At 39.9% G+C, this 24,029-nt stretch overlaps 1 protein-coding gene across 8 annotated transcripts in view; it reads left to right on the forward strand.

Annotated features, from left to right (window-relative positions):
• ARFGEF2 (ARF guanine nucleotide exchange factor 2) overlaps positions 1–23,364 on the forward strand; it is a 50,008-nt gene extending 26,644 nt beyond the window's left edge. For 2 of the 8 annotated variants that reach the window (XM_082228447.1, XM_082228448.1), the window contains 23 exons: positions 804–888; positions 987–1,158; positions 3,182–3,333; positions 3,689–3,817; positions 4,600–4,758; positions 5,913–6,060; positions 6,523–6,622; positions 7,215–7,255; positions 7,348–7,517; positions 8,979–9,130; positions 9,252–9,424; positions 10,224–10,384; positions 11,150–11,280; positions 11,384–11,513; positions 11,995–12,130; positions 13,109–13,247; positions 13,330–13,384; positions 13,631–13,745; positions 14,564–14,694; positions 15,423–15,591; positions 16,592–16,730; positions 17,583–17,700; positions 18,868–23,364. In XM_082228447.1, coding sequence (XP_082084573.1) covers positions 804–888; positions 987–1,158; positions 3,182–3,333; positions 3,689–3,817; positions 4,600–4,758; positions 5,913–6,060; positions 6,523–6,622; positions 7,215–7,255; positions 7,348–7,517; positions 8,979–9,130; positions 9,252–9,424; positions 10,224–10,384; positions 11,150–11,280; positions 11,384–11,513; positions 11,995–12,130; positions 13,109–13,247; positions 13,330–13,384; positions 13,631–13,745; positions 14,564–14,694; positions 15,423–15,591; positions 16,592–16,730; positions 17,583–17,700; positions 18,868–19,044 — 3,082 coding nt within the window. In that variant the 3' untranslated portion in view covers positions 19,045–23,364. Of the gene's footprint in view, positions 1–803; positions 889–986; positions 1,159–3,181; positions 3,334–3,688; positions 3,818–4,599; positions 4,759–5,912; positions 6,061–6,522; positions 6,623–7,214; positions 7,256–7,347; positions 7,518–8,978; positions 9,131–9,251; positions 9,425–10,223; positions 10,385–11,149; positions 11,281–11,383; positions 11,514–11,994; positions 12,131–13,108; positions 13,248–13,329; positions 13,385–13,630; positions 13,746–14,563; positions 14,695–15,422; positions 15,592–16,591; positions 16,731–17,582; positions 17,701–18,867 lie in introns of those variants that run through there. The other 6 variants (XR_014221246.1, XR_014221247.1, XR_014221248.1 and 3 more) reach the window with 6 other exon arrangements.
• The last annotated feature ends 665 nt before the right edge of the window (positions 23,365–24,029 follow it).

The following is a 24,029-nucleotide window of genomic DNA, read 5'->3' on the forward strand; positions in this document are numbered from 1 at the left end:
GATATTAAAAACAGTAGAAAATTATAGTAGATTTAAAGCATTTTCTCCGATTCCCACTCTCCTACTGGGAATTTGTGCAATAAGATAATTGAATATCTTAAAAACGAAGCATTTTTTTCTCCATCCTCAAAACTCTAGGCCTAAAAATAAATTTAAAACTAATTGTTTCTTTTCCACCTGCCTCGCCTCAAGGCACTCATTTTGTCCTGACTGACATTATTTCCAGTGTTTCAGAACAATCAAGGTCAGTGATTAGGCCTCAGACAGGGCAAGGGTGCACAGAGAATGATGAAACACAAAATTCAGAGACAGACAAACCATGTTCCTTGCTCTCATTTCTGTCAGGTCAGTACAATTACCATTTTTTTCTGATGGAAAACTGGTAAGGGGTATCGCACCTGAATTAACTTCTTTAAAAAAAAAAAAAAAGGCATTCATACAATCAGTAATTGCCTGAATGGCACTGCATCTAGTTTGACCCTTGATCACTGGGGAGACATTGGATTTGGAAGAGCTCAGGAAGAATCTGAGTGCTGGTTCCCAGTGCTAGATATTCTGCAAGCATAGCTATTTTCTGGATGAACACGGTGATAATTGTCCTACTTGGCAGTTCCCTGTTGATATTTTGCCAAATTGTTATGGACTCCAGAGCAGTCTATAGTCACAGCTCAATGAACAGCGTCTACATTTCAGTAAGAAATGCTATAATAGAGTTTCTAATGGTGTTTTGAAAATGCACACATGAAGAGATGATAATAACAATACCCTAGGATTCTAAAAACCTGATTTTCTTTCTTTTCCAGTCAAATTCTGTTTGCTAGTGCCGACACAGCTTACGTTCTAGCATATTCTATTATAATGTTGACAACAGACTTGCACAGTCCCCAGGTATGTGTGTATGTATATAATGATACAGAATGGTTGCAAATGGGCTTCTAGGTAACTCAAAACTTCTTTACCAACTTTGGACTGTTTTGCCATAACAGGTAAAGAATAAGATGACGAAAGAGCAATATATAAAAATGAATCGTGGGATCAATGACAGCAAAGACCTTCCAGAAGAGTATTTATCTACCATCTATGATGAAATAGAAGGGAAGAAAATTGCAATGAAGGACGCGAAAGAATATGCAATCACACCAAAATCTACTAAGCCAAGTATGATGTTTTAACCCCGAACCCTCAATAATCCTAGGCTTTTGGTTTAGTATGTTTTCCTTGTTCAGCTTGCTAACTTCCTATTGTTGGCACAGAGGATACTTAGAATAACCAAGGCGGACAGAGGATATTGCCTAAGGAAGTCTGGGTTCAGATCCTTGCTGTGGCGTCACTTGGATCACTTTGGGCCAGTGTATCTTTTAGCCACAGCTGCCTCAGAAAGTTGTTGTGAGGGTGAAACAGTCTTAACTCATATGCTGCCAGTCTGGGCTTCTTGGAGGAGGAGCTGGTTCCAGATGTTGTGGAAACAAGAGGGAAATCGTCTGATGCTGGTCTGGCTGACCTTGCATTGGAGCAGGTGTTTTAGACTTCTCAGGCTTCCTTTCCTGCCCCAAATTCCCCTTCAAAAATTTTGGACTACAACTCCCATCATCCCACCTATTGACCATCCTGACAGGGGCTGGTTGCAGTTGTTGTTCCAAACATCTGGATGACACCAGGGTTGTTCCAGGCCTATGATTCTGTGTCCGCTGAATGTTCAGCAGCACACCTCTGTTTAGCTGGTGGAGTTAGGTGGGAGATTGTTTCAAGCTGACCTATAAAGTCCTTTTACTTCATGCTGTCTGTAGAAGATCGAAATGAGATAAACGGCATGCTCCTGTACTTACCTACTCACTAGAAAGTCCCACTGAGTCCAAGAGGACTTGTTCCCAGGTACATGTATGTAGGATTGCGGCCTAAAAGTCAAACCACTGCCACAGGAAAGAGAAAGTACAGGAATATAGCTGCTTAAAACAGATGATCTCTTCTTAACGCAAAGCTCAGTTGAGGAGGCTCAGATGAGGGGAATGAGATTCTTATGGCTGCCTCAGAGGAAAGCTTCACTGGCATGTTAAGCTGCCCACCCTGCTGGGTAAAGTGAGATTCCTAAGGGCTGGGCTTAAGAAAACTGTAGTCACTGAGTGGTCACTCTTCCCACATCATCATCATTTTATTTGTATGCCGCCTTTCCACAGTTAAAACAATGCTCAAGGCGGCTTACAATATGAAAAGATTTACATAGTTACAAACATAGCAAAATAGTCATAAAAATAAATAAAACACATCAAAACTACATAACCAAACTGAACAATTTCCACATAAAAATTAAGTTACAAAAGATTAATATCAATAACAGCAAAAACTCCCAACAAAACTTCCCCCAAAATACCCCATCAAGTGTCTCCGTTCCCTTGGGGATATCTTTTTCTGCACCCCCTCCTCTCATCACGCAATAGTAATGGTAGTAACAGTAAAGCATATTACGTATGGTTGGGTCTAAGTAAAGATTGGTAACAGTCTTCTGTTACCTCCTTCAAAAAGCTGTACTGGGAGCTGTGGCAGCAGAACAACAGACTGACAGCAACTGTTGCTCACTCAAACACTGCAGGATTTCTTCACATTTACCTGAGGGAACAAAGCAATTGTGTCAGTTCTTTTCCCCACTTCTGCAACAGGGTAAAAAAAGGTGAAAATGAAGTAGCACCAAAAGCCTTATTTTCTTGCTACACCTGCTTCGGGCCAGCCAGAGTAACACAACTTGAATAGTGGGTCATTTGCCACTTCTAAAATGGCAGATAAGGTTGAATCAGCACTGGTAAACATCATGACTTCATCAAGGAGTAAGAGTATAATTGTTATAATGTTTAACTGAAACTGAGAGGTTCTGAAGGAATGATGTGGTCTGAGTATGAAATGTATGATTTAGATTGGTCTTTTCTGGGAAGTGAAGCAGAAACATAATGAAAATGAATTTATTATATCCTCAGTATAATAATGAAAATGGATTTATTATATCCTTAGTATTTAATATGTTCAATTATGCATGGATTTCTTAAGTTGCACATAAATTTCTTGGTGGATATGGGAAGAAGGATTTGTTTTTTAAAGACTACATACTCTTGATTTGTCTGGAATGTGGCGTAGGTGTGCCAAAAGATATTTAATGCAGCTTTGTGGGGGGTTTGGGTTTTGTTTTTTTTAGATGTAGCCAGTGAGAAGCAGCGAAGGTTGTTGTACAACCTGGAGATGGAGCAAATGGCAAAGACAGCTAAAGCTCTAATGGAGGCAGTGAGCCATGCAAAGGCACCTTTTACTAGTGCAACTCACCTGGATCATGTCAGGCCCATGTTCAAAGTGAGTATGGAACTGAAGTCATGGAAACGAGAGGTCAGACTTCCTAAGCATTCTTTTGTCTTGGGACCATATTTGCACAGCATTCATTTAAGAAACAGTGGGTTTGCGGGGCTGTGCAGTGATAGACTTAACATGTGTGAAATAACAGCGGGGAGAAGATACAGTCAGAAGATAGTCAAGAATGTCAAAAATATTGTAATGTTTCTGGTCTATGTCACATGACGTACAACAGTTCCTTTTTTACTTGAGTTATGTCTACATTAAATAACTTTCTGGGGCAAAATATAGCTGGGTTAAAAAAGCCAAATTGACTAAAGCCTCCCCCTTCCTCCTCTCCCCATCCTTTTTTTAATAGCTTGTGTGGACTCCGTTACTGGCTGCTTATAGCGTGGGTCTTCAGAACTGTGATGACACTGAAGTTGCATCATTATGCTTGGAAGGAATACGCTGTGCCATCCGAATAGCCTGCATTTTTGGCATGCAGGTTGGTATAGAGTAGGCTTGCTGTATGTAGTAAAGGACCTCTGACCATTGGGTCCAGTCATGGCCGACTCTGGGGTTGCAGTGCTCATCTCGCTTTATTGGCCGAGGGAGCCAGCGTACAGCTTCTGGGTCATGTGGCCAGCATGACTAAGCCGCTTCTGGTGAACCAGAGCAGCGCACGGAAACACCGTTTACCTTCCCGCCAAAGTGGTACCTATTTATCTACTTGCACTTTGATGTGCTTTCGAACTGCTAGGTTGGCAGGAGCAGGGACCGAGCAATGGGAGCTCACCCCATCGCAGGGATTTGAACCACCGACCTTCTAATCGGCAAGTCCTAGGCTCTGTGGTTTAACCCACAGCGCCACCCGCGTCCCTGCTGTATGTAGTAGGGGTGTGCAAAAAGAGCTGTATGAATCCTCAACCCAGGAACCAAAGCCTTCTGTCAGATTTGGGGCTTGTTTGAGCCAAAGCAAGATCTCTCCAAAATGCACTGAACTAGAGATCTTCAGGGTGCTTCAGAGATTTTGATGTTTAGAAAACACTGCAGAATATCCACCCTATTCCCTTTTCACCTGCTTTAAAAGATTATTCCATCCACAGAACTCTTTCTTGTCTGGAGCCATATCCAAGTTAGTCACATGCCATTACTGAGTAACATGCCATCTTCACTCTATGTGCTTATTTCCTGAGATACATGTTTTTAGTGGGGGTGAGGAATGCAACATGCCTGTCTTTTACCATGGTTTATTTCTGCTTCTGAATTTTCCTTCTTACATTTTAGCTTGAACGAGATGCTTATGTGCAGGCACTTGCCCGCTTTTCCTTGTTGACTGCCAGCTCCAGCATCACAGAAATGAAACAGAAAAACATAGATACAATTAAGACCCTCATTACAGTGGCCCACACTGATGGCAACTACCTTGGAAATTCCTGGCATGAGGTAAGAAAGCACGTGCGCCTTTGCTGTGTGCTGTCAATTTTGAAGAAGTGTTGCTGTATCTGACTGATCTGCTGATACAGGTTCTACGTATTCATGCATTTCTGTAGTCTCAGAATTGATGCAGAAAACCTCTCATTGCATTTATATGAGGAACCAATCCCAGTGGGGCTTGCATTTGGCACCAAATTTTAACAGTGCGAAATAAGAATCCTGCTTTCCAAAAAGCAATTGGAATTGCATTCTGATATTCTAGATGGTTCCTTTGAAGCTGTGTCTTTCTCTGCCGCACACTTGACATAATGTATGACAACATGTATGGGGTGGGCGTGGCTTGGGGAAAACAGTCTCGCTGGGCCTAAGGAGAGCTAGCCGTTCTCCACTGCTAAAGTACACAAAGCAATTCTGTGAACGTGCCCTTCTCATTGCCAAGCCTAGGAAAAGTGAATTTCAAGACAGCATCAACTTTTCTGGGATATGGGGGTTTGAGGTTCCTTGAGATAGGCTTGTCAAAAGAAACCAAACATTTATTTCTCCATAACTGCCTTCCACTTTTCAAAATGGCTTATCTGTTTCCTTAAAGTGCTAATTGGCTCTGTCTGCTACACAGAGGACCCACAATGAAGAATGAAATCCTCTCTACCTGCCCAACTATATATTGGGTGAATTGTAATTCCAAGGGTTTAACCTAGCTGGTCCTGAATTAGCATTGCAAATTTAATCCTGCCGCCCCAAGACTTTATTGGGCCAATGTGCCAAGAGCTATATTTTGGGGAAGAAGGGATTGTGGCTTAGTGGTGTTGCAAGCAAGAAGTCTCAGTTTCAGTCCCTGGCATTTCCAATTAAAATGATCGGGTAGGAAACTCCTTTGGTTGAGAACCCAAAGAGCTGCAGCCATCCATAGTAGACAGGAATTGGCTAAATGGACAACATCGTCTGGATTGCATACACATGTCAGAACTGCAGTTTTTGAAGTGGAGCAGATTCCATGGCCGGAGTGGAACATTGAGTGCATGCACAGCATTTCCTTAGCATTAGAAGTGAATGGGGATGTGTCTGACGACGTGGAGTGTGGCATTTGCATGGGAGGCATTTTCTTGGTTCTGCAATCTGTAGTTGCTGACTTCAGTACTGAAATGCGCATTTGTTCTCATTAGATCTTGAAATGTATCAGCCAGCTGGAACTAGCACAGCTCATAGGGACTGGAGTTAAAACACGCTACCTGTCTGGATCTGGGCGCGAAAGAGAAGGGAGCCTCAAAGGCTTCACATCTGGAGGAGAAGAGTTCATGGGTCTTGGACTAGGTGAGAAGATTAGCCTTGACTCTGTTCTCATGCCTAAGGATCCAGGTTAATTAAATAAAGGCATTTGTCATCATAACAAATTACCTGTTTCTTGATTTCAGACTGCTTTAACCTTAAAGACCCTCTGTTTAAAGAAATTAATGGCAGTGGCTCATTGAATTGCTGGTTTGGAAATAAGAAACAAGGGTAGATGATTAATCATATATAGCTCATTCAGGGTGATATATTTATTCATGTCATTTTGGGAACAGGAAATAAAGCTTTCCTTAACAATTGTATCACATACAGTACAGTATTTTATAAGAGGACCACTTTGGTGGGTGAATTCTCAGACCGCTAGATGCTGTTATTCTTTGAGCCTGTTCCTTTGATTTTACAGTCTATAAATGGTATTGGTAGTTCACCGATGGTAATATATTTCATGCTAGATTTAACAATTATTGTTGGTTTCTTCCTAACTAGGTAACTTCGTTGGCGGAGGTGTTGATAGAAGGCAAATAGCCAGTATTCAGGAATCTGTGGGAGAAACCAGTTCGCAAAGTGTGGTGGTGGCAGTAGACAGGTATTACAGTGAAGAAAAAAAAAAGAAATATTGAAAGGCTTACTATCAATATTATCACAACAGGCTGTGGCACAGGTTTTTAGATACAAACCATAATTTTAACTCAAGCTTATAAAATTAGCAGTTTCCTGGTCTCTGATGCAGAGTAGTTAAAGATATGAAAGAAAGGAATTGAATGGGGATCAGAAGTTGGGATTGAGAGCAGAGAAATTGTCTTTGCTATTGTTGGATGCTCCTGGCCTGCCCCTCTTAAAAACAGCACGGCACATTTTACCCTTCTATAATTAGTTTGGAGTTGCATGAAGTGAAGACTTTCCTATTGTAATTATTGGTATGAATTTTATATACATACATATATACATTTACACATATACATATAGTTTTAAATTCTATCAATGTTTAATTGTTTTTAATTATTGTTTCTTCTATGCTTTTAACAGTTCCTATTTTTTTCCTGTATGTTGCCTTGAGCCCCATCAGGAAAAAAAGTGTTCTTCATTCTAGCATCACATAAATTTACGATAATATGTAATGGGCTTTCCTAATGTTCTGCATCTTGAGAATTAACTCTATATCTCAATTTATTCCATAGAATATTTACAGGTTCAACCAGACTGGATGGAAATGCAATAGGTATGTTTGGGGGGGGGGAATACCCTAAGGCAAATAATAATTGCTTTGTACCATTTCAGGCTTACTGACATGTTTGGTCTCAAAATTTTCAGTGGACTTCGTTCGGTGGTTGTGTGCTGTTTCCATGGATGAGTTAGCTTCCCCTCACCATCCACGCATGTTCAGCTTGCAGAAGATTGTTGAGATCTCCTATTACAACATGAACAGAATTAGGCTGCAGTGGTCCAGGATATGGCACGTCATTGGAGATCATTTCAATAAGGTATTTCAGCATTTGAAACCTGTTTCCCTTTCTGGTTCAAACACCCAAGTTAGCATGCACACAACTGCTTCATTTCAAGACCCATCAAATTTACATGGCAAACTCTGATGGCATCAAATGAAATATAGACTTAGATTGAACAAGATGCACTTGGAATCCACTCTGCCAACACTACTAGGTAGAAAAATATTGCTGGCAGGTCCTGTATAAAGCTTGACTGGCAAAACTGCAACTTTGCAAAGGCACACCCTTTGTTAATAGGAAGATCCAAGGGGTCTGGAGGTAACGTGCAGCACTTGGGCAAAACTACAGACCATTTTTAGCATAGACACCAGTTTATGTTGGACATGACTTATTTCTTGGCCAGACCTCATGAGTTACGCAACCTTGGAATTTGGATGATCCCAAATATGGAATTGAACAGTGTTAAGAAAATGTGTTAAGCCTGTAAGAAGAAACAAAAAGTTTAAGAAGTTGAAAGCCCTTTAAGGTGTGGTTGGACTTCCTATTTTCAGGCATGGACAGTTAGCTTTCTCCCTTACTGCTCCTTGTCAGCGCAAACAGGCTTGGTGCGATACAGAGTCTGCATTTCTTTTTTCCTTCTTTTTAAAATATATAGCCTTTTATATTACCGCGTGTCTTTCCTTACTGACTGGCTTGTCATAATTGTGCTCAAAGTTTCTGGATTTATGTCTTGATCATAAACAAAATTACAGGGAAACAAACACTACTCCGATTGATGATATTTACTACCAAGCTCATTTTGATACTCTGCAAAGATTTGGGACTGATGTATTTTGAGAATACCATGATCGGGGTGGGAGTGGGGGGCCTGTTTCTGCCCACGGCCAATCTTTAGGGGGCACATGCCAGCTATGGGCAGAGGCAAAAGGGGCTGGGGCAGTGGGCATGAGTTACACCTTTTCATAGTGGGTTGCATTCCATCCTGGCAAAAGTACTCAAGGAGAGTCTAGAGCAGGGCCACTGAGTAGGTCTGTGAAGGAGTGGTTGCCTGGGAAGTGTGGCATAGCTTAGGAAGAGTTCCAGTGGCTGAATAGAGAGACCCAGAGGGCCTGAGGTTCCCCAGTCCTGCCCCAGGCTGTTTCTGATTGTCTTGTTAGCGGCATCATGCCAGTCGTTGTTCTATGGACCAATCAGGTTGCAGGGCTGTATTTGTATACAGTGGTACCCCGGGTTACATTCGCTTCAGGTTACATACGTTTCAGGTTACAGAAATATTACCTCAGGTTAAGAACTTTGCTTCAGGATGAGAACAGAAATCATGCAGCGGTGGCAGCAAGAGGCTCCATTAGCTAAAGTGGTGCTTCAGGTTAAGAACAGTTTCAGATTAAGAACAGACCTCCAGAATGATTTAAGTACTTAACCTGAGGTACCACTGTAGTCCAATTTTCACTGGATATGCACTTCTTCTGAGAGAATGCCCATTTCTCTTTTTAATAGGTTGGTTGCAATCCTAATGAAGATGTGGCCATCTTTGCGGTTGATTCATTGAGACAGCTGTCAATGAAGTTCCTTGAGAAGGGAGAGTTAGCCAACTTCCGATTTCAGAAAGACTTTCTGAGGCCATTTGAGCATATCATGAAGAAAAACAGGTTCGTCCTAATAACTTGAAATGTAAATGTGTTCTTTTATGCCAATGCAGATTCCTCTGGCATCATCATACACGAGAGATACAACAAATAAGTCAGTAATTATTATTTTAATTTTCTTCAGGTCTCCTACAATTCGAGATATGGTAATACGCTGCATTGCTCAGATGGTAAATTCTCAAGCTGCTAATATTCGCTCAGGGTGGAAAAATATCTTCGCAGTATTTCATCAAGCGGCATCTGATCATGATGGGAATATTGTGGAGCTGGCGTTCCAGTCAACGGGACATATAGTTAGTAAGTAAATTTCAGCAAGACTAATGTGCCAAATGATGATGGTAGAGACCAACCTCAAAATTTTGAAACAATGACTTGTAGTATTCCTATTTCTCACATGTACTTCAAATAATATTTCTCCCTCTCTTTACCTTCTAGAAAATGCTGGGTGGGGGGTGCTCCTTGATTTTGCTGTTAAGGAAAACACATTTTAAGAAGGGATTGAAAAGCTCCTTATGAGAACAGAGAATCCAGCAGCCCACAACTTTGAAATTTCTGCAGCTGTAGGCTCACTGAAAGCATTGTATGATGTAGTTGTGTCAAACAAGTTCACTTTCAGAAACTGCCCACATTGTGTGACACCAGCTCTGGCACAGCGAGGCTTGCTATAAATCTCCACTTACCTTTAGATGAAATCCCTGCCTTGCCCACAGGTTTGTATGGGTTCCTGGGCTCTGCTGGATGGCTTTCCTCCCTTTTAAGACTGATTGGATTAGCAGTGGAAAGTTGTTGACAAAAGAAGTCCCCTGCAATTGCAATAAATTTCAACACACCTACTTACCTCGCTGGACCACCATAAATAGCTGCTGGACTTTGTGATGGGCTATTACTCATGCAAGTTGTGCAGGCCTGGTGCAATGGGTCACCTAGAATTGTAACTATCTTGCAATCAGAATTTATTATATAGAAGGGCAAATGTTTGTATCACAATGTAACTGTTGACCTGGTCTGCTTACGTACTTGTATACCAACTGTATTCTAAAGCAGAGCAGAAATACAAAAGTAGTGATTTGTCTTTATTTCACATTTCCCTCCACAGCCAATATTTTTCAACAGCATTTTCCTGCAGCAATAGATTCATTCCAGGATGCCGTAAAATGTTTATCAGAGTTTGCCTGTAATGCTGCCTTTCCAGACACCAGTATGGAAGCAATTAGGCTTATTCGTTATTGTGCAAAATACGTTTCAGAAAGACCTCAGGTACTTTCCTCCCCTCATTTGTATTTCTGTGCTTTTTCAGAGGCTCAAAAACATTTTCAGTAACGGAACTCACTCCCAGGCATGTCTACTACCTTCCTCATTCCCTAAAGACCATTAGGGAACAAGGCAAGGCAACTCTATTCCAGCAAGCCTTTTGGATATTCTGACTGCTTTTTTATGACCACTGTTTGCTTCTTTTTTACTGTTTTGTGCTATTGGATTTTATTGATTTTACAAACTATTTCAATTTTGTAATTTGTTTTTTTCAAAAAGAAACATGAAACATCAATTTGTATCAAATGATTTTAGTAATAACAAATATATTATACCACAGACCTGCTTTAAATTAACCCTGCACTGGTTATTATTGGGTAGCAGCTTCCTAAATCATACTCAGAATAATATTATGATTGACATAATCCTATTGATTTTAACAGACCTACTCTGAGAATGATTTTGTTGGATGGCACTCATTATATTTCAGCAACTCTCTCTATCAAATCTTAGTTCCTTCCTCCTCCCACATCTCAAATTAAATATGAATGGGGAATCTACCATTTTTGCCTAGTGGCTTGGGCAGAAAAATGTCCCACTAGGAGGGATATTATTTTTTTTGTGAGGTTACGGAGTGATTTGCTTGTGTGTGAAACATTTTTAAAGTGTGTTTTGTCTTGCACTTTTCTTTGCATTTCTCCGTTCTTTAAAAAGACCTGATTGAGTGGCTTAAGTGTTTGTACTGAACTACCAGCTCTTGTCTATTCACAGGTTTTGAGAGAGTACACAAGTGACGATATGAATGTGGCCCCTGGGGACAGAGTTTGGGTTAGAGGCTGGTTCCCCATTTTATTTGAACTTTCTTGTATCATCAATCGGTGCAAGCTAGATGTGCGGACGAGGTAATGAAACATCATCTTTTTTTTTTTTTGTTCTACCCAGTTATTAATGTTTTTCCCTGTTAACTTGTATTGTCTTATTACTTCTTTCCCCTCCATGTTGTAGAGGCCTAACAGTTATGTTTGAAATCATGAAGAGCTATGGCCATACCTTTGAACAACACTGGTGGCAAGATCTGTTTCGAATTGTGTTTAGGATATTTGATAACATGAAGCTTCCAGAGCAGCAGACAGAGGTATTGGAAGCCATTTTATAGAAGCAAACAATATTTAAAACAGAAATTGAAGTCAAAGTTTGATCTAGTGGGATGTTATTATTCCTTTTTAGTGTGGGTGGGGTGGGGATTGGAATTGTAGAGCTTGAGGCTTTTCTACCTGAGGTAGCATGCTACAAGGGCAAAGGTTTATGTTCCATGTTGTCCTTGTGCCTTGCCCAAGTTGAGCAAGAACGTTGGGCCACTCTGTGTTTCAGTAGGCTATGACCAGTATATGGTGCTTCTTGGGTTAGCATAAACAAAAGATGGCAAGTTACTATCCTTAGGAGCTTGCAGTCTTACATTTTTACAATGGGAAAGGGGCAACACATGGAGGCAGCCTTTAAATTGATAAGCTTTATTGTGCTTTTCAATATTCAATCAGAAATTTTCCCAGTTAGCAGGATTTCCCCCCAAAAAAATAAAAAAAAAAAAATACAAGGCCTGCTTTTTCTCTTGACAGAAATCTGAATGGATGACTACTACGTGTAATCATGCACTTTATGCAATCTGTGATGTATTCACTCAGTTCTATGACGCTTTGAATGAGATTCTTCTTGCTGACATATTTGCACAGTTACACTGGTGTGTAAAACAAGGTAGCTTATTTACATACATGTCACTTTATTCTCTGGATGGATGAATTGGTCAAATTCTCTCAATTTCTAATTTTTCAAATCTTCTAAATTCAGTTTGTCCCACTTAAGCATCAGCTTGCAGTTTTTAACTAGTAAAATTCATTTTTGTTTTTTAAAATAATTTTTATTAATTTTACATATAATCACAATACGTAACATCGTGTCCTCTTATTAAGTCTCTTGGCTCAACCGAGCCTAAACGACTTCCCTCCCTCCCTCCTAATGGTTCACAAAATTAAATTTTACTTTTTTGCAAATCATTTCCTTTACTATTCTTATTATATCATTACTTAAGATATTAAATTACTCAACCTGAATAGGTAACTACTTCATCTTACAAATAAAATTCATATTACAAAGTAAAATTCATTTTTATATGCTGTTTCCATTAGTTGATGCATTTTTTTTGCACTTTTCCCTGATTTGGGGTTGGAGAACGGCATCATAGAAATTGGACAAGTGGGAATCTTGAAGGTTAGCTGCATTTCAGTTCATGTATTGGTTCAGAGAGCATGAATTGGGTAATTTGCATTAACAGACAAGCTGGATTAATTTCTTCCCACATCCCAACTTTATACTGAATGAATAACCTTGGGGCAAGGTCTTAGCTCTCTGTTTGGATAATATTCTGTTTGTGCTTTTGATAGAAATGTGTTGAGTGGGGAGGAAATATTCTGGGGAGGGGAAGATAAGAAAAGAATACAATATACATATAATGTTACATTTGCTCCATCTCATTGTCTCATTTTGCAGTGCTGCCTTGACTTACTGCTTCCCAGTAAGAATAAGCGCTAAATGACTGCAAGTCATTCTTGTTAGGTGGTTTATAAATACCATTGATCTCTGACACTGTGTGTCTATAGTCACTGTGAATGTTCTTTAATTTTGCGTAGATGAGAATTGTTGTTCTTTTTTAAGCTGGTTCTTCATTTTCTGCAGATAATGAACAGCTGGCTCGATCGGGTACCAACTGCCTAGAAAGCCTAGTAATATTAAATGGGCAGAAATTCAGTCATGAAGTCTGGGACCAAACCTGCAATTGTATGCTAGAGATCTTCAAAACTACAATTCCTCATGTGTGAGTATAATTCTAAATGCAGAATATTTAAAGTGGTTTCAAATTAGGTTACGTTTCTGATCAATTTTTTTCTTCCTTGAAGCTTGCTGACATGGAGACCAGCAGGAATGGAAGATGATTCATCTGAAAAGCACTTGGTAAGTGCTCTGATTACTCATTCCTTAGCTGAAAAAAATGTGCGCAAAATGATGTATGTGACGGCTTCATGTTTATAGACATTTAATGTGGAAACAGGAGTTATCTGCAAGAACATTCATTAGACTCAAATTTATTAACAAATAAAAATATTAGTAGCAGCAATGTGTATCTTTGGGTGTGTTTTAAACTATTATTATTAATAATAATATATTAGTTATTATTGAATTGCTCCTGTTTACTTCTAGGATATGGATCTAGATCGCCAGTCATTAAGCAGCATAGATAAAAATGCTTCAGAAAGGGGGCAGAGCCAGTTTTCAAATCCTACAGATGAAAGCTGGAAAGGTGGCCCTTATTCAAGTAAGTCTGCACTTCAATCTCCTCAACATCTATCTATCATCTATCTTTGAGGGCTATCCACTCCTCACCCAAGTCCCCTTACAAGCAACACCATCCCATTGTGCTGAAGGGCTGTTGAGATTTTCCTTTCTGCTTTCAGCACCATCTGCATACAGGCATTATTAGTTCTTAGCCTCCACTACAGTGTTGCTGCCAACTTGTGTACAAATTTGTTTCCAGATTTGTAGCATTGTGCAAGAGCCTTGGAAATGGCACCCCACATCCATTGACAGCCTATTGCTGGTTGTTTTTTTTTAAGAGCTTGGGTCGATGGGATTCATAGATTCTTGACATTTTCTTAACAGGATTCATATGCCAAATAATCATCTATAACCTCTGAGAGGTTTACAGTCCCATTTTCCAGGTCAAATTATGCTGGTTGGTTAACCTCAATTTAAGGAGCATTCATGTAGCAGTGACGCAAAAGTCTGCTATCTTACTTACACAGGAAAATGTATTCTGTTGTTGTTATTTATTGAATTTATATACTGCCCTATACCCGGAAGTCTCAGGGCAGTCCTAAAGTATTATTTTATCAATGGCATGGTGCTAGTCTAGGGATGATGGTTATCTTCACTGGCACCACGGTAGCACATGAAATCCATGGTTCCCTGTTGCTAGAGAATATTGCACAGAATATTGCTTGGAAAGGAATCTTGTTGGATGATGGGGACCAGGGGAAAATGACATCAGGGTACCTATATTTGGCTACACCAGTTTTTAGTGCATACAGCCAAATTACTTTGAAACTAAGACCTATCATATTGATATTCTCTTAGACCAGAAACTCTTTGCCAGCCTCCTTATTAAGTGTGTTGTGCAGCTGGAATTGATACAGACCATTGATAACATAGTATTTTACCCAGCAACGAGCAAGAAGGAAGATGCTGAGCATATGGCTGCCGCTCAGGTAAGAAACCTCACATTCTTCTCCAGAGTCACATCTTGACTTCCCCATTTGGTTAACATTTATCAACTAGTATGGAAGACAGGGAGTGAGCTGTGCCCTGACAGTCTTTTGCCCTGTATGTGAGGTCCCCCTATAACAGTGCCTTAGTTTTAGCTGAAGAGGCTTAGCATTCTGCTCTGGCTGACAAGAGCATGAAGTGAGCAAACAAAGTGTTGCTGCTGAACAACTGTAGATAGGTCAAAGTCATCAATGAAAAGTATACCAATGAAGAATACCCCTGAAACTGATACCACCCTGTTTTTCTCCAGAAGACCCGATGTGCCAACTGACTGGCACAAATGTTGCTGTGAACCAGAGAGAAATTTAGATTACATTTCCAGTAACAGAACTACATTTATTTCCTAGTTGCATCCAGAAGCAACTGGCACATATTCTACCTGTGCATCTGTGATTTTGTTGGTTTTGCCTCCCACAAACTGGGAGGCATCATCAATTCATGGTGATTCTGCATAGAATAATGACACTTCTTTTACCAATACCAGAAACTGTGGCATGTGCCCTCTGCTCTGGTGGGGGGGGGGATAGCAACTGATGCATCCAGATGCACTGGACTGATACCAAAATTGGTCTATTGCACTTGGAAATTGTGATATACTCTGATTAAAAAAAATAATTATTACACCTATTCCTTCAGTCAATGTTTCTTGTAACTGGATTTTCCATTTTAGAGGGACACACTAGAAACAGACATCCACATTGATACTGAAGACCAAGGAATGTACAAATACATGTCTTCCCAACACCTGTTCAAGTTGCTGGACTGTTTGCAGGAGTCCCATTCATTTTCAAAAGCTTTTAACTCAAATTACGAACAAAGGACTGTCCTGTGGAGAGCAGGTAAGCACCAAGTGTGTGGTGCACAAAGGGTTTTTTTTAAAAAAATATACTTAAAGCAGTGTAAGCAAAAAATTGCAGGTCTAGTACATGAATTCAGTTCAGGGAACTGGTGGCTCCCCAGATGTTGCTAGACTTCAACTCCCATCATCCATGCCATTTGGTCATGCTATCTGGAGCTTATGGTAGCTGCAGTCCAGCAATATTTAGAGGGCCACAGATTCACCATACCTGATCTAATAACATGGAATTTTATTATTTTGATTTTGAGGTTAAAAGCATAACTTGGAATATTATAATCCAATTAAGAAATGTACCTTGCTAGTGATCTTATATCAAGATGGGGAATCAACAACTTCCATCAGCCCCGAGCAGCATACCAGTGGTAAAGGAGTGATGGAGGTTGTAGCCTAATAACTTCTGGAAGGCAACAGGTTTCCCATCCCTGCCTCGTATGAAGATCACAGTATGCAATAGCTGTTCATATCCGTTCATCATGTAGGAGTTCCATAAATTTGATTCCAGAAGATAGGCTCAGATTCAGTGAAATGAAGCCAAAGCTAATGGCATTTATTTTGTCCTTATGGTACAGAGGAAGCATGTCATATTTTGGGTTGTTGTAAACCTTGTACCTATAGAAGGGTTAAGTACCCCTTCCCCTTTTCTATTCTAATCACTTCCTCCTAAAACTGTATTTTTTCCCCCAGTTTTAAAAGTGATTGGGTGGTAACTATGGGCATTTAAGTGTAATGTGGAGTCAGGCTCCAAGTGAGGCATTAAGAGACTTTGTTCAGGGTTTAAGTGAAGCTGCACATTTCCTTTCTTCAAATGGCTCTACCTTCAATAGTGTTTACCTGCATGTGGTTTCAAAGGCATATGTGTCTTGCCAAATGTGTGTTTGGGACCTCACAGTGTGGAAAAGCTGTATGTATGCATGTCTGTTGGAGTTGGAGCAGACATGCAGATATAGTTATCTAGCTATATCGCTGTCCTTGATTTCTAGGGTTCAAGGGTAAATCCAAGCCTAATCTTTTAAAACAAGAAACCAGCAGTTTGGCTTGCTGTCTGAGAATCCTCTTCCGAATGTACGTTGATGAAAATCGCAGAGACTCCTGGGAAGCTATACAAGAGAGACTCCTGAAGTAAGCATTATTTCTACCCTTCAAAGATGTTACTAGGCTGCCCAGTCAAGTGACTGCTTTTGGCTGCTGGATTCCAGTGTCTGTATGGAATGCCTCCCCCTAATCTTCCTATTAATTTCCGTCAAGGTAATAAAAAGTGATGGGTGTTCAAATCTAGGCCTTCCATTAAGACCATCCTGGAATGTGTCTGTGAAAGTAACCTGATACCTGGAGCAGGCCATTCATCCCTTCCGCACCATTTGATAAAGGAGCTTTTGACTCTGGCTTCAGTGTGCTTTTTGCAAAGTGTTGCTTCTAGTTAGTTAGGTGAAATTGTTCAGAGAGTGAAAAGATGACCCTATTTATAAATGACATAGGACAGACAGCCTGTGTGGATACCAGATAAAGAAAACCGCCCATTTGTACATTGAACTGCAATACTTCCAAGCCCACTTGCAGCTTCAGCTGGGTGATTTTAAATAGAAAACACAAAGGTCAAATAATGAAATAAAAAGACATTGAGAGGAATTCAGTATAGCACTGTGATAATGGTCCAATTAGTAGAAGCGTTTCTGCTTGCAGATGGAACAATCCCCCATTTCCTCTTCTGCCACTCTGTTCTAGGGGTTCTCCAAGTCAGTTTCAGGGGTTAGGTGTATGTGCAGTGGCAGCAGAGGGGGGAAAAGCCCCGTCTTGCGTTAGTTGAATCCTGCCCACTGAATGTTTTGTCACTTTCCTCTTCCCATTTGAAGTGAAACCTATCAAGCTTCCACGTTTACTGCTAGGCTTGAGGGTAGACCGCAACACCTGTTGATTCCATTTGCTTACGATTCCTTTTTCTATGTATTGAGTGGGTGCATAATCTTTCTCTAGTGTGTGCAGTGAGGCATTGGCCTATTTTATCACCGTGAACTCAGAAAGCCACCGAGAGGCCTGGACCAATCTCCTGTTGTTACTTCTAACAAAAACACTAAAAGTCAGTGATGAAAAGGTAAGAAAAGATTATCACCTTGGTTTCATGCACATTATTTTCACACTTTAACATGAAACTGTATCCCTTTTCTCTCTCACACACACATTGTATGAAAGGGCATCACAATTAAATAGTGGCTTCAGGGATGTGCCTCTGGCCACACACCCCACGGTCATGTGGTGGTGGTGCTAGCCCTTCTCCAGCTCAGGCATGGAGAGGCTGTGTCTGTTTTGGAACTCTGCGATTGGGGTTGCAGAATGCATGGGGCTGGTGGGAGCTGGAATTCAACCACATCAGGGAGGGCCACAGGTTAGCCACCCATGGTTTAGATGGACTTTCTCAGTGTTATGTGCTTAGTGCATTGCAGCCTAAAACTTGGAAGATTTCTTTAAAATTATTAATATTGCTACATGTTGACATAGAATGAGAAAAGCAGGGTTTCCCAAATTTGGGTCTCCAGCTGCTTTTGGACGACAATTCCCATCATCCCTGACCAATGTTCTTGGTAGGTAGGGATAATGGGAGTTGTAGTCCAAAAACAGTTAGAGACTCAAGTTTGGGAAACATTGCTCACTGGCCACTTCTATAATAAATTGATCCCTGGGGGAATTTCTGGTTGCTGGAGGGCCAGCCTTACCATTAGGCAGAGTGGAGATAGCCACCTCAGGCAGCTGATTTCTAAAGCTGTGAAGGGATAGCAGAATAGGTAACTGTTTAATATATACTATTTTAAATCCCAGGGAGCAGGGGAAAGTTGCTTATGGGATAACCTGACTGGCCTTAAGTTAAGACAAACCTTAACTTGAAGGGCAGTGGCATTTTCTGCTTTGACTCAGTCAAGAAAATTGCTTGGACTGGCTGTTCTGGTTAGGTAAGAAACTGGCGGCCTCAAGAGGCATGCAGTTTCCAAACCTAGATGTTGCTTAGCCCATAGTCCAGGCATCCCCAAACTCGGCCCTCCAGATGTTTTGGGACTACAACTCCCATCATCCCTAGTTAACAGGAGCAGTGGTCAGGGATGATGGGAATTGTAGTCCCGAAACATCTGGAGGGCCGAGTTTGGGGATGCCTGCCATAGTCTGACTGTGAGAACTCGGTTCCTTCTATTATTATTATTATTATTATTATTATTATTATTTGCTTTTTTAAAAACAATCTTACTCCCCCCCTTTTTTGTCTTCCAAGTTCAAAGCACATGCTTCAACATATTACCCCTACTTGTGTGAGATAATGCAGTTTGACCTTATCCCAGAGCTCCGAGCGGTACTGCGGAAGTTTTTCCTGCGCATAGGTGTAGTATTCAAAATCTGGATTCCTGAAGGACAGTTGCGGACGACGGGGACCCACTCGCTTGCATGGTAGCTCCATCACTGCTCTTTCCCAAAGCTTGAGTTGTGCTAAGTTCAAAGAATGGATGCAGAGAGAGGGAGATTGTACTCAAAGAAGATGAAACAACCACTGGAACAGATCAAAATAATAGCATTTCTAAAGGAAAACTGTCTCCTTTAAAAAAAAAAAATCTGGCTTCCCTATAAGAATAGCTGTTGAGCATTTTGCAATTTAATGCAGTAAATGTCAAGTCATTCTTATCACAAAGCTTGTGTCTTCAAATCTGTTGTTTGCAATGGTTCCTTCTTAATGCCTTTCAGCTAATTGCCCATAATCTGTTGGAAATGATGAATGAATGGAAAATGAGATAATACCGAATATATTCATATAGGCCTGTATTGTTAGCAAATGTATTAATAAATATTTAAGAGAGGGCTTAAATTCATCCGAAAATCATGCTGGGACATCTGGTCTCCCACGCCCCCATTTGGGTGGATTCAACCTCTGTGTGAATACGGGGTGCTTTTTTGTTTTAATGATTTGGTGCTGTCTATTCTGCAACGTCATAGCAAGATGGCAGTTGGGCGGTAGTATAACCAACAACCTAGCAAGAATCCAAAGAGATATTGATCTTCATCACCCTCCCTGCCAACTTACATGTTGCAGAACGTGTGTGGTAAATCATTCCCAGAACTGCGGCATATCGTGTTGGCCTGGACCTTCATTTTTTTTCATCATAAGTAAATACCCTTGATACTAGATCTGTATCAAGAAGATAATTTGCAGTATACAGTATTGCAAAGGAAATACTACCCCCCCACCAAATGTAGGAGAAAACCATTACACATGAGCCTCTTAATCCCATTACTAAATCTCCCATGCCTTGAATGCACCACGAAGCTTGATATCTTTGAAAATTCTTCTGATTCTTGACTCGTATGGAGGAAATGGCAAAATGAAACTTTCGAATTAATATTTGAATTGCACATTGAATGAATTAAAATGTATAGCAGTTGGTCAAGCCCTTCCTCTTTTGAATAATATATAGATTAACATTTTGGTAGAAGCAGTCTATCTTTAATGTGCATTAAGATATTTCTATTTTTATTGCAGAATTGTGAGTTGCGGTTGTTTTTAATGGCTTGGTTAGTACTTTATTGTCAATAGTTGTATGAGGGCGAAGAGTCTGGTTCCTATTGGGACCACTTGATTTATTAATATAAGTGCACATGTACTTGTGACGAAATCCTGTTTGTTAGGGGCAATAGGAAGCAAATTTGCAGTTTTATCAGTGCAGTTCTATTGGCTCTACTGACTTTGGGTCGGGGGGTAGAGTTGTTTTGTTTATTTGTAAGACCATGTCTTAGTATTCTTGGCCTAGTAGAGGAAATAGTTTTGTAAGGTATAGCAGGCTAGAACCTGTTTAGTTGTATTTCAACTCTCCGATATGAGTGTAAGATTTGCATAAGAGGGCAGGAAGGGAATTGTTTCCGTCCAAATGTGTATATATATTAAAAAATGCAAGCGCAAGAGTATTATTAAGCATATTTTGTACTTACCCATATCTGCAAATAAGAATGGTAAAAGTATTAACTTAATTGGGGGTGGGGAAATGGTAGTTGGTTGGCTGCAATCCTAAGCAAGCATTCCTGAAGTTCCATTGAAAATGATAACGCCCGAGTTGAAATGTGATTGGGGTTCAGTGTGTTTGGAACTTTTTGCTTTGTAAATTGAGTTTGGCTGTTTAGCTCAACCAAAGTTGTTGCGGTTTTTGGAGAGCCAGAATTGATGGCTGGATTTGTTTTATTAAATACTGGTGCTCTCTTTCTCTATCTCAAGTTAATTTTGTTTTATATTTGTGTTTGGTCATTAATATAAGTAAGAACAGTTTCTGACGTTTAATTTCTCTACCAAAGAATTTTTTGGCATAAGAGCTGCAGCATTTGTCTCATATGAAGTACGTTGACAGAAATGTGAGTAATTTATTTTAAAAGATTGTGGTGGCATTTTGCCACAGTGAAAAAAACAATAGTCTGACTTTCTTCAAAACTGAAAGAAATTTCAACTTTTAAGTTTGCATCATAGATATGTATTTCACTGTGTACCAAGTCATTTATTGTTTATATATAAATATATAAATTTACATCCACATATTCTTTAATTGGACATATTCTTTAATTGAGCTGTTTATTTTTTCCACTGCTATGGTTCTGCTATTAATACATTGTATGAATGCAGCTTGGCCTCCACCCCGTTTTGTCAAGTGTTACCTGTTCAAAGTTGTAGCTGTTTGTCTTTTATTAAGAGAGCATGGCAACATTACAGCTGCTTCAGAATCTGAAAGAGAAGTGCAATACCCTTGGGACTGTAATAGTATCTTCCAGAACTTTGCAATGTAAAATAATATGAAGAAGCTTTATATGTGAGATCTTAGCTTATAGATAATATTCTGATCAGACAACTTAGAACCTTTTAAAGCCTTAGTGTTAAATGACTTCATTTCCTTCAGTAAGCTGTTAGCAGTCAACAGTTACATTTTTAAATTGCTGAACTTTAATTTAATGACACTTGGAGGGGCGGAGGTGGGGATCTAGATTACCATATGATGTGTGTGTGTGTGTGTGTGTGTGTGTGTGTGTGTGTGTGTGTGTGGAGAGAGAGAGAGAGAGAGAGAGAGAGAGAGAGAGAGACACTCCATAATAGCCTTACTCCAGATGTTCCTGAAAGTGTGTGTGTACTAGATCTGTGGAGATTGATATTGTACATGTAATGTCTGGAAGTGTTCTTGCAGTGGCTATGGGCTTCAGTGTACCTTTCCATTTTGTCAGCACCAAACTCCACAGACAATCGTAACAGCGATAGAAATTCTCTCCGGCTGCTTTCACAGCAATTCATTTGAGTGCAGATCATGGAGCAGATTCTGCAGACTAAACACAGTACCTCCTATAGACTTCCTTCGATCCACATGAAATTTGATTCAGCTGGTACAGAATTCTGTGTCTTGGATCCAATGTAGGATTAGAAGTTTGTGTAAGGTCCTATGTACATATTTCTGCCCATCCGTTAACCATAACTTAGAGATCAGGAGTGACCCATGGACACATGCAAAACACAGGCCCCTTCCTCCCATTTCTGGTATGAATTCCTACCCTCTGTCCTTATCAGCATTAACCATGGTTTAGCTTTACCTCTATACTGTCTGCACTCGTGGTTAACAGTCATCAGGTTTCCTCTTAAACCAGAGGTTGCAGACCTGCTTCTCAAACAGTTTTAAGATGTAAACTCTGGTTAGCATTAACCCTGGTTACTGCTGATGCAGACACATTGTTAAACTATGAATTGGGAAATGGGGCAGCAGGAATAGGAACTGGAGAAGGGAGATAAGAACACACAAAGCCTGCTCATATTCTCTTTAAACTGTGGCTGTCCAGCATTGTATCTACAGTAGCCCACAGAGCACTCTTACAATTGGAGACATTTAAACTGATGAAAGTAAGTTATGCCACAGTAAAATGTGTAGAATACAGTCTGACAATCTACATGTAGTCAATATTTGGAAGACGCACTCTACAGTAAACAGGTGAGGAAAAACGGTTAACATAGACAGATGTCCTGAAGGGTTCGAGGGTTGTCTTATGGAGCTTTATTATTTAATTTTTGCACCCATTTCTGAAAGTTAAGTTTATTTATTTAAATTCTAAACCAGAGATAGAACAAAAGTCCAGTACAGCTCCTGTATGTTAAAGGTCTGTAGTATAAATTCAAACCGAGGCTCAAATGTCTTAAGCCTGCATATTTGCACACAAGCTAGTTTTTTTTTTTAGCAAATTTGATGGAATAAAGTTTGCTTAAATCTTTGTGTGTTGCATTTTATAAGGATAGTTTGCTTACCACTAGCACAATTGTGTTTGAAGATAACGTAAGCCAGTGTAAAATGGCCAGTGAAATTTGCCCCCAAATTTTATTTTAACATTTAATCAGATGATATGATCCTTGGCTTGAAACAATTTGTGAGAAGTGCAGTTCCTAAATGTCTTGACATTTTGTCCAGAATATCTCTTTGCAACTTTAAATAAAATATACTTTGTGCAAAATGTTTTACCTATATAAATGCCTAAAATTAGTTACAAGCTACTTTTTTTCTTAAGAGATCTTCTATTATGAAGTGCATTTAATATCATTAAGTTAATGAAAAGCATTCCTTGCCCGATGGATGTATACATTTTTGAGAGAATAGCAGAATAATTATATAATTATGAAAAGCTATGTAAAGTTTTTTACATAAAAATATTATGTATAATACTGTTGTATTCCATGCTTTAATCAGGTGGTAAATAAAAGTTTAAAAACGAACTTTCTTTTTCAAATTTAATGATTTCAAGCTTACATCAACTATTTGTATCCAGTCAGATGGGGTGATACTATAGAGGAAAACACAGGTATAACATGCCTGATACCGTCTGGTCCACTTCCCCTTGTAAAATTTTGAGTGAATGAGACCCACTCATTCCACAATAAACACCTTGTCTGGAACCAGCCAAAGTGTGTTCCAATACCGGCAGATCGATGGAACAGCTTGCTATGCGTCACCCAATCCAGTCAAGAATGATACGTTCATAGCAATGATTTCTATTCAAGGATCTTCCCTAAGTGTGGTGTCAGTAGTTGCAACACAAGGATCTACTTATCCAGCACCTTGCAGTGTGTCAGACTCCCCTAATGTCCCCATTGGTGGCTGGGGCTGGTGGGAGTTGGAGGTCAACAACATCTGGAAGACCCCACATTGGTTACACCTGCTGTAAAGGGATACCCCTGGTATAAACATGTACAATTACGTTTACATAATTTTATTGTAAACTGTTTTTGCCCATGGACAAAAGTGCACCAGTTCTACCATCTTTTTCCTTTTCAAGAGAAAAAGTAGTTGTGATTTTCAGAACCATTCAGTCCCCTGCTGCTGCTCTTCCAAGGAAGATTGCAACCTCTGCTGCTGTAGTATATATATATATATCTCAAAT

The sequence above is a fragment of the Podarcis vaucheri genome (assembly GCF_965113315.1).
Source record: "Podarcis vaucheri genome assembly, chromosome: 6".
Lineage (NCBI taxonomy): Eukaryota > Metazoa > Chordata > Lepidosauria > Squamata > Lacertidae > Podarcis > Podarcis vaucheri.